The 14,608-nt window shown below is 37.4% G+C and overlaps 2 protein-coding genes across 10 annotated transcripts; one reads left to right on the top strand and one right to left on the bottom strand.

Moving 5' to 3' along the window:
* Nucleotides 1-21: 21 nt before the first annotated feature.
* LOC124179112 (transcription initiation factor TFIID subunit 8) lies at nucleotides 22-2,024 on the top strand. Its single transcript, XM_046563212.1, has 5 exons — nucleotides 22-330; nucleotides 422-708; nucleotides 783-933; nucleotides 1,032-1,178; nucleotides 1,253-2,024. The coding sequence occupies exons 1-5, from the start codon at nucleotides 201-203 to the stop codon at nucleotides 1,408-1,410; spliced, it is 873 nt and encodes a 290-aa protein (XP_046419168.1). The 5' UTR covers nucleotides 22-200; the 3' UTR covers nucleotides 1,411-2,024.
* Nucleotides 1,458-14,344, bottom strand: LOC124179109 (vinculin). Of its 9 annotated transcripts, none has more exons than XM_046563197.1 (20): nucleotides 14,020-14,342; nucleotides 11,804-11,911; nucleotides 11,567-11,712; nucleotides 11,215-11,491; nucleotides 10,895-11,095; nucleotides 10,065-10,305; nucleotides 9,740-9,972; nucleotides 9,590-9,610; nucleotides 9,145-9,511; nucleotides 8,622-9,050; nucleotides 7,942-8,033; nucleotides 7,719-7,812; nucleotides 6,900-6,944; nucleotides 6,401-6,520; nucleotides 6,157-6,228; nucleotides 5,212-5,336; nucleotides 4,884-5,123; nucleotides 4,684-4,774; nucleotides 4,115-4,150; nucleotides 1,458-3,163 (listed from the first exon to the last, which is right to left on the bottom strand). In XM_046563197.1, the coding sequence occupies exons 1-20, from the start codon at nucleotides 14,074-14,076 to the stop codon at nucleotides 2,994-2,996; spliced, it is 3,165 nt and encodes a 1,054-aa protein (XP_046419153.1). In that variant the 5' UTR covers nucleotides 14,077-14,342; the 3' UTR covers nucleotides 1,458-2,993. The 9 variants fall into 9 exon arrangements, with proteins under 9 accessions (XP_046419153.1, XP_046419157.1, XP_046419159.1 ...); XM_046563202.1 differs by lacking the exon at nucleotides 1,458-3,163 and adding an exon at nucleotides 3,172-3,526 and having other exon boundaries at nucleotides 14,020-14,344; XM_046563201.1 differs by lacking the exon at nucleotides 6,900-6,944.
* Nucleotides 14,345-14,608: the final 264 nt, after the last annotated feature.

Consider the following 14,608-nt stretch of genomic DNA (forward strand, 5'->3'; position numbering starts at 1 on the left):
TAGCGTACAATTTAACAAGTAGGAATCTCCCATATATTCAGGTTAGGTTAAAATTACAGCCAAACGAGAAACGAGATTTGAGGGGAAGAAAGTAATTTCTCCACAAACCTCGTTTCTCATTGGATCATAATTTGAACCTAACCCGACTCCAACCCTTCGATGGAAACATGACCAAACAGTAATAGCCAGTTGTATTAAAAATGGAGACCCAAACAGTAAACACGAGAAGAAAAGTGTTAAATCATGTAGTTTGCAGTATTTTGGTCGAAAATGGTTTTGAAACGTGTGAAAGACAGGCGCTAGAAACCCTCACCGAAATGTTGCAGGCTTGTAAGTGAATTTAAGACTTCTTGAACGCTATTAAACGAGTTTACTCTATAAACTAAAAAAGAATGCTTACCCGTAATTATGAACATTGTAGTTATCGTCGAGGTCGGAGATTCGGCGAAAAATTACTGCGAGCTGTCTGGGCGGACCGAGCCTCTGATAGCCGATGTTATTCTGGCCCTAATTAACATGGGAATCAAATTAGAAGGGATGGAGACGTATGGTAAACGTCTAAACAGGACTGTTCTGCCCCAACTTCAACAACAGATACAGGCCAAACAGCTCAATATTTTACAAGCTGGAGTAAAGCAAAATCATCCGTCGCACATACCTAATCATCTGCCACCATTTCCTGATCCTCACGCCTACATCAGGACGCCGGTGAGTCGTAACTTCCATCAACTACTCATCATTTTGGTAGCACATTAGTGTAACTATCGACAAATGGTGTTCAGACACATAAACAACCTGTGACGGAATATGAAGCTATCAGGGAAAAGGCTGCATCGCAAAAACGGGACATTGAACGAGCCTTGACAAGATTTATTGCCAAAACAGGGGACACGCATAGTCTGTTCTTGACCGATGACAACACCATGTTTCCCTGTAAGTGGTAGAATTAATTGAGTTTGTGAAATTTTCAAAATCTTATATTCTAAAATTATTGTTTTATTTATTAATGGGTTTTCTCAACTTCTCTCAAGTGATAGCATGCAAGCCACAATTTCCCAGCTATTTGTCAGCACTTCTACCACAGGATCAAGTTTTTGAGCCTGATCAAGAGTTCCAGTTTGAACCGAGTCCAGTTCAAAAAAAGAAGAAGGCACCGCCTGTAGAAGACAAAGAAGAAGGTTTGTTCATAATCTATAGAGACAATGAGTCAGAAAAATGGTGATTCTTGTACTGGTTTTGTTTCAATTTTCAGCCCAGGCACAAGCAGATGGGACAGAGCAAAGTGGAGAGGCATTAGCCCAACAAGATGTGATAGACAATCCTTATTTGAGGCCAGGCAAACTGCCAAAGAATAAAATAACTGGTACGAATCCGACTGGTCCTGGAAAAAGAGAAGCGACAGACGTATGACTAAAGATTTAGGTATTATTTTGATATTTGGTTTTTAAGCACGGAACTTACTAACTGACAATTACTTTATTATTACTGATGCACAGAGGAAGATATTGTATATTTATATATAGTAAATTAAGTTATCATAAAATTAATAAATATATTTAAAAAAAAATAACAATCCGACTTTAGTTACTCAAGTTGTTATTATTGTTATCATAAATTGTGTAAATTTGCTGTGAGTCATTTTTTAATATAAAGGTCTACTGATTTATGTTGAGTACAATATTAATATATCTGTAGATATCCATAAAATTGCACAGCTCACTAGCACCAATATACATACAATAAAAAGGCAGCGTTTGAGGATTGATAAACATCACAACTATTTAAAGGGACCCTAGGTATTGCACAAGACATTATAAAAATAGATTATACAATATCGCATAGACGTACATATAACGATTACCGATTACATATGCACCCTACATTGCGAAGCTATTCATAGCTTAGTTGGAAGCCTAACTAATTGCTTTTATTATAGATAATAATGACATGAGACCTTCATTGATTCTGTGAAAAAATATTAATGCCATGACAGTGCGATGATTTGATAACTGCAATTTAGTATATCAAATATTATGCAAAAAATTTTTTAACAAGCCTTTGTGAAATATGAACTATTCGTTCTTTGTTCAATGGATGAAGATCGATTACAAAATATTAACTTTCACTTATATTCTATGTAACAAACATGATTGGATTCGTCTAGACTCCTATAAAATGATAGACCAGGCATTGATTCGTAAAGTTTACTGTAATACCCTGTTTTTAATTTCTAATTTCCATTTATTTTGCTCTTTCTTGAAAGGCATTTAATTGTAGAAAATCACGCAACTACACGCGATTGTCGGACAAAATTTATTTTAATTTGCAGACAAAATTAGGTGTAACGAACACAACGACCGATCCAAAATTCACCACATTCTAAGTTCAGTCAAGTTCTTCCACCACGAGTAAAAAATTACCTATAGTTTGATGATGCAGTGTGATAAACTATTGCAGCAAGCTGAATATCCATATGTGTCTAATATCAGATTAGTACTTGATAAAAATATTTCAGCAAATTGTTGGCTTTCTTTTTAATTTTTTTCATTCTCTAATTTAGTCATTGAGCACTATTGAAATCGCGAAAATATAAAAGTAATAACCAATATGTTTTACTATATTCGACATCCAATTGCACAGTTTCACTTTATGTGTATTTCTTTATAGGTATGTCGCATAAATACAGTATCTCTTTTCGTATACGCCGATAATTTATTAAATGTACCGTTACTTACGAAATAAGTAACGCTTTCGAATAAATGATTTTTCAGTTCTCGGATCGCGTTAAAGATTTTAGTGGTTGGTTCGAGAGTTCAACATGTAGTATCTGGTTTCTTTTATGCAATTTACATAAGGCAATGAGCAATACATATATGGAATATACCTATATGTATAGTATTTGTCATATTGCTTTGATCCTGTTGTATTAATCTACGTATGTCTATGAAAACCCACTATGCTGAACAAGTCGAATACGACATTCTTCCGAACGTTCAGTACTGGTACCAAGGTTGACGGCGTACCCAGCGTAGTTTCATGCCAGATGCAGTACGGATTTTGATGCTGGCGCATTCTGCGGCACGAACTGTTTCCTTAACACTTTGCATAAGATTCTGAGCATTTCCGACCAACATATCTGTGGCTTCTTGATCTTCTTCGGTACCTGGATGCAAGCACATAATTGTTAGAAAGACTGTGATCGACGAATACGTGTTTAGAACACCGAGAAAAAATTGACTGCAAAAACTCTCCTTACACACCATACAACGTGATCTTAGAAACCTAGCTACCCAAGTTTCGCAATTCTATGAGTTGGGGTGAAAAATTGACCACGAAATTTGAAACTTTAGGCTCTACAATTAAGGTCGTGAAAAAAGTACTAAATCTAGATAAAAAATTGGATAAACACAGACATGCCTGAGAAATTCAGTGACAACGCACAATGCTACGACTATAGAGCTACGTTACATGACAGGCCTACTTTTCACGTGGAATAGAGCAAACTTACTGCGCCCAATCATTTCGTCTGCGCCAATAGAGAGTGATACGGTATGTGTATCACCAGCACACCGTGCATAATTCAAACCAGAAATCAGAAAATGATTAGTTGAGAGAGTTCCCAAATGCTATGAAATTAATAACGCAATGCCACAGTAGCATCTATAAATATTAGAAATTATAACAGTCCTTTTTTCAACCGCTGTTACAGTTACTATGCAAGAATAAACATCGTCTGCCTAGATATACATATCACTCTTGAATCGTCACACCTTTACAAGCGTAATTCAACTCTGTGGACAGACTAAGCAAGAAGCTACGACATTAGAAACTTGACAATGCCCTTTTAGGTAGATTTAAAATCAATCGAGTACAGATATTTTGAGTATGCATATTTGCGAAAAATTAATAAAATATTTTAAATGCGATATATTACTGTATGAATAGAAACAATTATAAATACGATCGTACATTAGAGTGTGAAAATCGATTATGCACATGCCTGTTGAGATTTAATTGAATAACTCAACGTAGAATACAACAATCATTCGAAAATGTAAACTTTCATGCAAACACATCTGTGAAGCAAACACGATTTTATGTACAGCTGTTTTACCATGTAGTATTAATTCCTTCCAGCTGGGAAGCATTTCTATACACAAAGAAATCATCTTTACAGTTAAATTGTTAATCAGTATGCTGTATTTACAGAAGCAGTCGTTTCAAGAAAATAAAATTGTTAAACAATATTCCCTCAACACGCACATTGATTTTAGAAAATTAATATTGAAAAGAGTTAGAAGAACTGATGATTTACCTCACAATCTTATTTAGTTAACAAATTATAAATAAATCAACTTTCTCAAACTTCTAGCAAAGCTTTCTCAGCCTATAAATTCTAATAGTTAAAACATGAATTATTTTGTTTGATTACGAGTTTGTTAAGCTTAAAATATCTTGAATTAATATTTTCAACAATATTAGCACTTCTTCACAGCGATCATAATAAGCCCATGCAGCTTATTAATATTGATTTAAAGCTGAATAATTGTGTATGACTGAAATGCGCAATTATTAGTAACAACGCAATTTTCTGTATCTAGTTTGCACCAACTTTTGTAAATATTCAACAAAATAGTCGAAGCGAGAGAATTTAAATTAATTTAATAGCAGATTGACAAATACCTTGTGCTCCCAGCATAGTAGCTTTCACTGTTGACAAAATCTTCAGTTGTGTACCAATAGTCGGTATGCGTTCGCAGACTTGTAGAAGATTCTATAGCAAAAACACATTACCGTTATTGCGATTTTAAAAATTCTCATCTAACCGAATGCAGAATCACTCAAATTATTTCAAACTAGATGGAATCTAAAATTCGACTCACCGTACGAATACGTTTGTCTGTACATTCCCGGGCTAGTTCCTTAGCGAGACGCGTCACCTCCTGTGACGCTTCTGCGATCGCTTTAGCACAGGCAATCAAATCTCTCTTATTGCCTCCCTCGCCCCTGACCAAGCCAGACAATCTGCCCATCAGGACAGCCATTTTCTTCGCAGCAGCTATAATGTCATTATCCTTGCTCGACCACTGACGTACTTCTTGATGCAGACCATGAGCAGCCATCTATAGAACCAGAAGTGATGATAATGAATTTGAAAGTTAGAAAAATCGCAATAAATATTGACATAATGGGAACGTAATCCTGACTGACCATTATGGGCTGGTTTGGCTGCGGCGCGTGCATGAACATCTCATCTTCATCATCTGTCTCTGGTGGCGGCGGTCTTGGTGGTGGCAGTTCACCTCCAGGTAGAGGAGGACGAGGCGGAGCCATGTCTGCGTTGAATAAAATTTCAATTAGTAACATAGGGTGCAATGTTAAACTGAGAGGCGGAAGCAAATATAATTTTTTTTTTTCTGGGGAAATATTGATTTCTAAGTCAACATTACAGCAAGATAAATGATGGAAACATAACAGACATTCATTGTGATGAAAGCCTTACCACTGTCAGCGTCATATTGACAGTAATCTTGAAATCCTGATAGCGTGAAAAACGTCAAAGCGATATGTTTGTAATTTAAGTAAAAAAGCAATCACATATAAATATGGAATGATTTTGGTTCATGCAAAACCGGTGTACCCAAGATGCACAATTAGTTACGGACGATGAAGTTTCGGTCCAAAATCAACCTGTGTGTAAACCTATATTCAGTATGCAAACATACTCAAGCTGAAAGTGGAAAGGTAGCAAATATCACTTATCGTATCAAAAACTAGCAGTTACCATAAGCATAGGATACAAATGCCAGCATCCCCCTTGCATTATAAATATACACATACACTCATCTCTATCATGACGATAATCCCACGTGCATATTCTGGATGTTTGAATGACCTGATTTAGGATAACAAGGCAGAACGAAAAAAAAAAAAAAAAATGACGAAAACTCGGAAGTATTTCAATAATGAAAATAAAGGTCTAGATTTTTGGAAGATAGATGCAAATCCGTTTCGAATGATCCAATTCGTGATTTCTGGTCTTGTTAGTCATTCGATAGAACAGCGGAGACAAGAGATGACGATAATACTGCAGGCATGAAAACACGATGCAACGTTCAATTTAAATTCTATACATTTTACTTTACTTTAGATTACCTCGGGCTCGCATTGACTGTTCTAATTCATCCTCAGAAGCCAGTTCTTGGTACAGGAGATCAGGGTTATCTCCTGATAATGAAATACAAATGAATTTGATGAACGACAAATTTTTCATTTCTGAACTCGCTCAACTTTGAAGATAACTTTACAGAAAATCTACATTTTGAATTGAAAAACCACAAGCAATGGATGTAACAATCCTTAGTCTCCTTAATTTGCAACGTTTTATTTTTCAAAGTACCTCCGCGAGCCCATTTTGGCAAAGGACTGACAGAACGCCCCTGTGGTTTATTGGCGGTCAGAGTTGGACTTGTGACGCGCAAGCTGCTCGGTGATGGTTGGTTTCGTAAAGGCTGCCCAACTAATTGTAAATGAGAATACGTGTATAGAAAGAAAGGAAAATAGAAAGAATGGAACAAAGTATAGAAAAAGCTGAAATCATACGTAAGTAGATATAAAATATACTCAACTAGAACCAAAAGAAGCAAATGTTTTCATAAGATTCATAAAAAAAACTTTTAAACACCTTTGTTGCGACAATAAATACGATAAAATAAAAACACTAATACATTTTAAAAAGGGAAACGAACATCTACTGACAGATATGATGAGAAAAAAAATTGACTGCAGGCTTTTCAGTCGCAAATATATCTACATTATGAACTTTGATATAATTTGAAAAAGAAAAGAACATTGAAAAAACATGCGTAATTTACTGATTGTTGTCGTTAAGTATGTACCTTTATCTGTGAAGTAACTGTACTGTTGACCTGGCATTTGTTCCTCTGTAAATAAAACAAAAACCAGACGACCAAATTTAACTAATGTAACATTAAACTTGATTTTAATCGTCTGCAGTGATGAAAATCTTTTTGTTCCTGAAATATTTCTTAATCTCCTTGAGGACTTTGACGTAAAACGTCGCACAGCAGAACTATCGCACCTGATTAATGATAAGCCAGACCTTTTTTTAACATAATCTTTTCAGTGTTTCGATAATCAAATTCAAGATTACGAAGACGGTAATAAACGCCAGATTTTTAGCAATTACAAGCTGTAAGCCCCAGATTGTACATTGTTATTAGTTTTAGTAACTACCTTAAGAGTCATGAGTATAATTTTGTAGAGAAAGTTGACTCGTACCAAATGTTGTTGAGCGGATAAAACTATCACTCTTCTCCTCTTTAAAAATATTCCCAATTTTTCCATCTATTTTGTGTTAATGGTTTTCGATTATTGAATTATTAGTCTACACTATTATAGTGGTCTAAACAAAAAGGTTCTATACTATGGCACTATTTTGTTAAAGACTAATTAGTTTGAAAGCTACGATTATTAAATTTCGTATTACTTGTTTCACCATGTAACAGATAACGTTATATTCGAGTGTTATAACTCAAGTATACAATTGAAAACACTAGGAATTCATGGGTCTGGAAAGTCTAATGACGAAATTTGGTGAAAAGAAGTCAAGGGATCACCGAAACAGTGATGTAATGTGAAAGAAAAAAATGATGAGGATATTTAGGTTCGATCTGGACCTACGTTTTTTCACTTACCATTGTTGATTCGCAGTTGAGACATATCTGGCGGTGGTGGCAGATCTGGATTGACGGTAATAGCCTTGCGAACTTGGCCAACATTGGAAAGAAGCTGAAATGACATAATCGCTCATTATTTCATTTGGTTAGGTACTATACCATCTCTTCAGCCGTCTTCTGTGCTCGTTTTCTAATTTCCTTAAATTTAATATACCAATTCAACAATTTTTACTTTACTTACAGCTCTGTTGCTTTCCCTCCAGCGAGAGACAGCCGGTCCATCGTTAGTGTTGATAGCCACTGCCTTTGCATCCTGAACCATGGGAGCCACACCTGTTATTAAGAATTGACATTATTGGTTCCGACTTATTTTTAGCTGCAAGCTGCTTATTGGGTAGTGTATACGTTTCTGATTAGTCTTAAACCTGATTTCACAGAAGAGGATCGTTTCGATTTTAATTGTTTATCATTAGTTGCTTTTCTGTGATACTTGGTGTTACTGTGTCCCATGATCGTCGATAACTGTAGAAAAATTCAAACATCTATCTCGAGGGTCTCAACGGCATGGCAAAAAACTTCAGCAGTTTCTTAACTCAATAGAGATCAATTATCAAACCAATTACGCCTATATTCGTTTTTGTCAATTAGCCCCAGAATTATTTTAGCACTAATTGGAGCAGGAAGTACACGTCTTTCAAAGTTTCCAAAACACATTGTCCTATTTAACAAATGAAGATAATAAAAGAAGAGACGAATTGCTGTTAGTTTTCAGGAAAAATACAAAAAATAAACCTCAACTAAATGCACAAAAAAAAATCCTCTGATCTTCGATCTCGTCTACCAGAGTAATCAACTCCAAAATGATCAAACGCAAACAGTAAAAAATCAACACGTAAATCGTCACTTCAAAATTTTACTTACTATTTTGAAGACCGTCAGCAGCAAGATTTACCCGCTGAATAAACGCAGGATCTTCGCTATTATCGCTCTCCTGTTTCGCAACGAGTATAACTCGGTTCGCAAGCCTCGCAATGGCCGCCGTGTTGTCCACCATTTTCTGCGGATGATTCTTACTGATGGCATCGTCACAGAGGAACGAATGTTTTTGAATTTGCTCCTCGGAGGTACGAATAAAGTCTCCGCTGTCTGTAGCCTCGTCGCAGAGAGCCCTCGCCCGCTGGATCGTCTCCGCGTACTGTTGACGTAGGTTTTCAAAATGTTCATCAGCCGCCTTACTCTCTGGATAGGTCATTCGAATTCTACCGGCATTAACCAGTTGCGGCGTCAATGATTCCACCTGAGAAGCACTAACCGCCAGTGCCTCAGCCAATTTTTTGTTACCACCGCTTCCTGTTCAGATCAAAAATCAACTCGGCGATATTTTCGATACTTTTTATTTGGAATACAAATTGTATCAGCCACGTATAAAGATAGTTAACCTTACCTCCTGCAGCGACCATCCTTGCTGTTTTAGCAGCTCTGTTCGAGAACGTCTGAAGAGCATGAGCTTTGTCGTTGAAGTTTTGCTCTCGTCCAGGAGTTCCTTCAAGCGAGAGAACCGCATCGGTGAACTGTTTCAGTGGTGTAGAAATATCGATAAAGTCCTCTACGACCCTGGACACAACTGCTTGCTGAATACGGTTCTTAAGCTCATACAATTTCTGGGATAACTGGCGAGCGGTATCCTGAGCTCGCGGTGTGTTTCCTTGACCATGTGCACAGAGATCGCCGAGTTGACGAGACAAGTTGTCAACCTCATCGCAGAGATTCAGTATCTCCGCCTTATGAATCCCGGGCAAGCCTTCGGCCACCTAAAGGTAAGAAAATCAATTTTTCTGATCCGACATTGAGGAATCAAAGAAGGGAAGAGTGGTAAAACTTGCACTTACGTCAGCAATATTTTGTTGATTCTATCCATATGTAGCATTAAAATCGTACACCAAAATTTTTGAAAATTCGATAATTTATAGATTCTTACAGATAGGATGGATTCACCCGGCATGCAGTAAGCGATTCTTCAATCAGCTTAGAATGCCTACCTTTTTACCCTCATGAACAATCAGCGCAATGGCCCTCTGACCGAGCCCCTTATCGTCATTTTGAGGATTAAGAAGCCACTTATTAGCCTGCTCTAATCGGCCTGCGACTGTGTGAGCCGTTTGTGCAATCCCAGATTTGTCCACAGCTACGATAGTCGAATAAACCGTGGAACGCAGGTCATTTAGTTTGTCCTTTATGGCACGAGCGAGCGATTCTGCCTGTGGTGAGTTTCCTTAAAGCATAAACAAAGACGATTTCGATTATAACGAGGTGAGAAGAAAGCCTTGTCTACATATAAAATCTTTTATTACAAATGACAATCACCTTTTCCATCCTGTCGCAGTTCGCAGAGAGCATCAGTCATGGTGGTAATTTGTGACGTCAATTTCGTGATTGGTTCGGCTTGTGACGGGGCCAGACAACGTTCGGCGAGACGTTCAGCCTGCTCAATAATTTGCCTGAGACTCTTTTCACCGACACCACCTCTCAGAGCACTTCCATCTTCAAGCCAATCCTGGGCAGCTCTCATGCGTGATTCGATGGCACTTTGCGCTTTTTTCAAGACCTGGAATTTCGGTGTAAATTTTAAATGAAGGGCGGCTTGAAACTTGAAAATGTCAATCATTTGTTGTTCCAGTTTGTTTCTTATAAAATTGGTAACGCAAACCATTACAGTAATCACGATTAGACCTCAATTGCTACTGTTTTGAGTATTCCATCTGTAGTTTCAGCATAAAAAAACCGATATGTTTTTTGCTTACAAAATCTTAATTAATCTTGTTCATAGCCCTGAGTTGCTTTCGAAGTTAAACTTTTTTGTACCTAGCCGCACTCTAAGCTATAATAATTATTTCTACTACATAAATATTAACTGTGATTTTTGATCCCTCATACATAGTCGAATTGTGCTATTTTGCAATGACAATAAAGATTAGTTTGATATTTATAACGCTAGCTTATATTTAAATCAAAAGGACTAAAATTTTCAGTTATTGTATACTATTTTGTCACAAATACCAAATGTATGTACTTTATTACTTACTTGTGAGAAACCTTCTCTCTTCTGACTTAATAAATAAATGAATAAATAAATAAGTGAAAGGCTGCTTACTTCTTTGCGAAAAGTAGCATGTATATAAGCTCAAAAGATATACCGTCAATTGATCAGCATCCCACTCTTCCTCGTCATAAGTCGTTAACTGTAAGACTCTGATAATCTCGTTAAGCTCGTCCGACATTCGCCCCGAAAGATAGTTTCGATTCTCCGCCGCCTCTTCTGCACCCTTTCCTCCCTGTCCAATTATGTGGATGAAGATCTTCATTGAGCATATCAGAATTGGCGCCAGTGTTTTCACCTAGTGAGTAACAGAGATTATGAATTTATAAAGCTTGGTGAATAGAAAGCAGTTTTGTTTGCTCTGGATACATATCCTAACATAATACATACAATACGTATCCAACATTCTTATCATACCTCATCCAAACAGCGCACTAATATTTCCCGATGCACCTGGTGCGTGAGTTCTTTTTCCCTGGCGCTAACTTCACGCGAAACCTTGCTGAGACAGGGGCTGAGATTTTTCAAGAAATGTACTAGGTCTTCCATCGTTTCAATGACCTCGGCGACGGCCAAGTAATCGAGAACCCTTTTGCACTCACGGATTATTTTCCTCACTTCGCTTTCATCAAAGTACAAAAGGAGAGAGCTTGTGCCTTGGAGAATGCCCCGCGATCCTTCTATCAGCTTTTTCCTGTGGAATAAAATGAATTTGTAAATTTCTTGGAAAAATTATGTTCATTGATTTGAGGCAACCGTTTTTAAATACCTGGCGGGCCCGGAGTATGGATCTTGTTTGAGCATGGCCGAAGCTTCTTCGAGCAGTCTGGAGGCTCCCTCGACTCTGTACAAAGCACTAGGCATATCTTGCTTGAGTAGAGCATCGTCAGAAGAATTGATGGTTTCCCTGCCGACCTGGATTGAGATAGTTGAAGATGATGAGAACGTGAATTACACAATTTTATGAGGGCATTATTGGCAGGGTTTGAATTCTACACAAACTCACTTTGACAAGGTTGGTGACGGCCCTGCTGACTGCCTGAACAGGGCGCTCCAAATCTGGCATGGCATTTCCATCTTCAGCTTCTTCGTGTAGTATAACTAGCCTTGAAACCTAAAGTAAAATACAAGAATTAATTGAATTAAAAGGATTCTCAGGCAATGATACAGGGATTAACAGTCTGATTTTAATCATCTAAGAATTCAAAATAACAAGAGAGTTCACAGTTTCATTGATAAGGACATTAAAAGCATAAATTAAAACCCGATTTTGAGAAGTAAGCTCTCTCTAGTCATACTACCGATGTCAAATGGCGTGCACAAAGTTTTATAAATAATCCAGATGATATTACCTCTAAAAATACAGCCCGTGTATCACAATGTTTATCTTTCTGGCTACAAAACTGTCTTACTGTATTTATGTCTGGTTTTTGAAATGGTCAGTCAGGGATGATAAATCATAATTTATATGCCAAGTGAAAATAAACAAATTGGATGTATCCAATTGGTCAGTACATATTTGACAAATGGTATTTGCCGCTTGATCTTCGGAAAGGAGCAGAGAAAGACAGAAAAAGAAAAAAACCGCACAAGGTGTAAACAAATGCTTATATTCTTGCGAATGAAAATAACAGTGCCCATATATGGTCACGAGAGCTAAAATGCATCATTTCCATAAATTGTGTGGGTATGTGGCGGAGACACGGCAATGAAGGCACTGAAAGAAGCATGGAAACTGAGCCAGCAGTAGGCAACCTCTAAGGCTTGATTACCCTGCGTAACCTTATCTGAAAAGGCAAGACTGTAGGTTGTTTATAAGTAGGCCATGAAATAAGTCTTGTGTAAGCGGGCCTCAGGCAGAGGCAGCAGGCAGGTCCGTTGGAAGACGGCAAGATGCTCAGAGAGATCTTTATTTTCTGACAATATATTTTTAGAATTTCCATGTAAACCTCATCCTAGAGCATCCGCAGTAATATACTGTTAGAATAGGTGTGGCTCAAAGAGGATAGAAAAATCAAGGAAAAAGAGGCTGCAGAATGACAACTGTGTGTGTGTGCGTTCGATTCGAGTTTAATATAACTGCATTACTTATGAAGAGCGGAAAAAAACTAATTGATAATGAGACTGAAGTTTGTAACGTTAATGTAAAGAAACGCTTTGGTGGTGGGGGGGGTCACTATTTTTCGAGTTTATAGTGACTTTGGACTTGTCCCCTGAAGTTTGTCTTTCTCTCTCTCTATCTTCGTGCCCAAATCGATCAATGAATAATTTTATTCACCGCGTGTAGGACGGCGATGATTATGAATTAAAAAAAAAAAAAAAAAAGTAAGCATTGGTTATACAGACAAATTATCACAGAGAAGGTCCTTTTTTAAAGACGTAATTGATAAATATGCAAATCGAAAGCGGTTCACAAAAGGGAGCGAAAGAAATGTAAATAAAGGAAAAAAAACCAAAAAAAAAAAACCTGACGTATACACCACGCCCAAAAATACCGAACAAAACAATACCCGGTATTCCGGGAGAATTTATAAAACAGAGATGATGTCATATAAACTCGACGGCGGAGTCTGTGTATTCATTTGTCGAGTGCGTTTGCACTCTTCGAAATATGAAACCCTTGCATGTACATGTATATGTTGTATAATGTGCATGTGTATAACAGCTATTAGTTTGAAATGTGTCATTCTCTCCGGTTAAAGAGTGTAATTCGTAAATTTAGACCCTGAGTTATAAGTCGACGCTGTTAAGCAGCGTCTCTGACCGTATACGCGTGGAATTAACACGCTCGAAAATCCATGTGTATATAATTATGTACGAGTATATGTATAACCTGGCAAAAATAAACGGGTTATAAATAAATATTCATCCCACGAACAATTATATCATCTCTATGTGTACATGCAATTTACTGAACGAGGATGAATTATTTATTCACTTACGAGCTGAGCAGGTTCAAATTGACAGACTAATGAATTATCGTCTGCGTATTATAGTTTAATTAATTGTCAACAACCGGAAGCTTCTTGAGTGCAGGTGAAACGAAATTCGTTCGTAATTCCTATACATAGATTATTCGAAAACTGCTGACTGCACGTTTATTGTCTGTTGTATTTTTTTTTCAACTCGTTCTAAATATACTTCGGAACGTCTGTATTATAGGTATGTAGACATATAGTCGTACACAGTGATCTTAAAAGGAAAAAAACAGAATGGACTAACCTGCTGTGCGACGGGCTCCAAGATGCTCTCGATAGTTTTCGTGTGAAAGACAGGCATTTTGATGCAAGTATCTTTTCAATTTTGGAGAGAAATAAACAATCACCGAGTTATCCTTCTTCGTTTAAGACTTGAAAAATCATTCGCGCACATACACAGACCGAGAACTATAAAACACTAAAAGATTACAGGAGGGAGGGGGGGTGGAACAAAAATACGGCAGGGGTAAAATCCCACGAAACACTAACTCTGAGAAACTGAAGCGATCAACTGACCACACTTAACTGCTTCATCCAGCTACGTGACTGGCTTGACTTATCCGGAGATCCGAGATCCGAGCCACAGTTGTCGAACGAATATCTGCGCAGGCGTGGTTCGTGAACGCACCTTGGGAAAACCGGGAATGCGAGAAATACTCGTTGAATCAAACTGCAAGGAGGAAGCCGGATATTGCAACGAATGCAGAAACAGCGCGTTGTCGTTTCACGATTTATCAATTGTACCGGATAATTCGTTTTCAATCATTTTTCATCCTACTCTTCTGTTATAAAAGGATATTTTTGTTAAATTACATGTAATCCGTGTTATATCC

Source organism: Neodiprion fabricii, chromosome 3 (genome assembly GCF_021155785.1).
Source record: "Neodiprion fabricii isolate iyNeoFabr1 chromosome 3, iyNeoFabr1.1, whole genome shotgun sequence".
NCBI classification, from domain to species: Eukaryota; Metazoa; Arthropoda; class Insecta; order Hymenoptera; family Diprionidae; genus Neodiprion; species Neodiprion fabricii.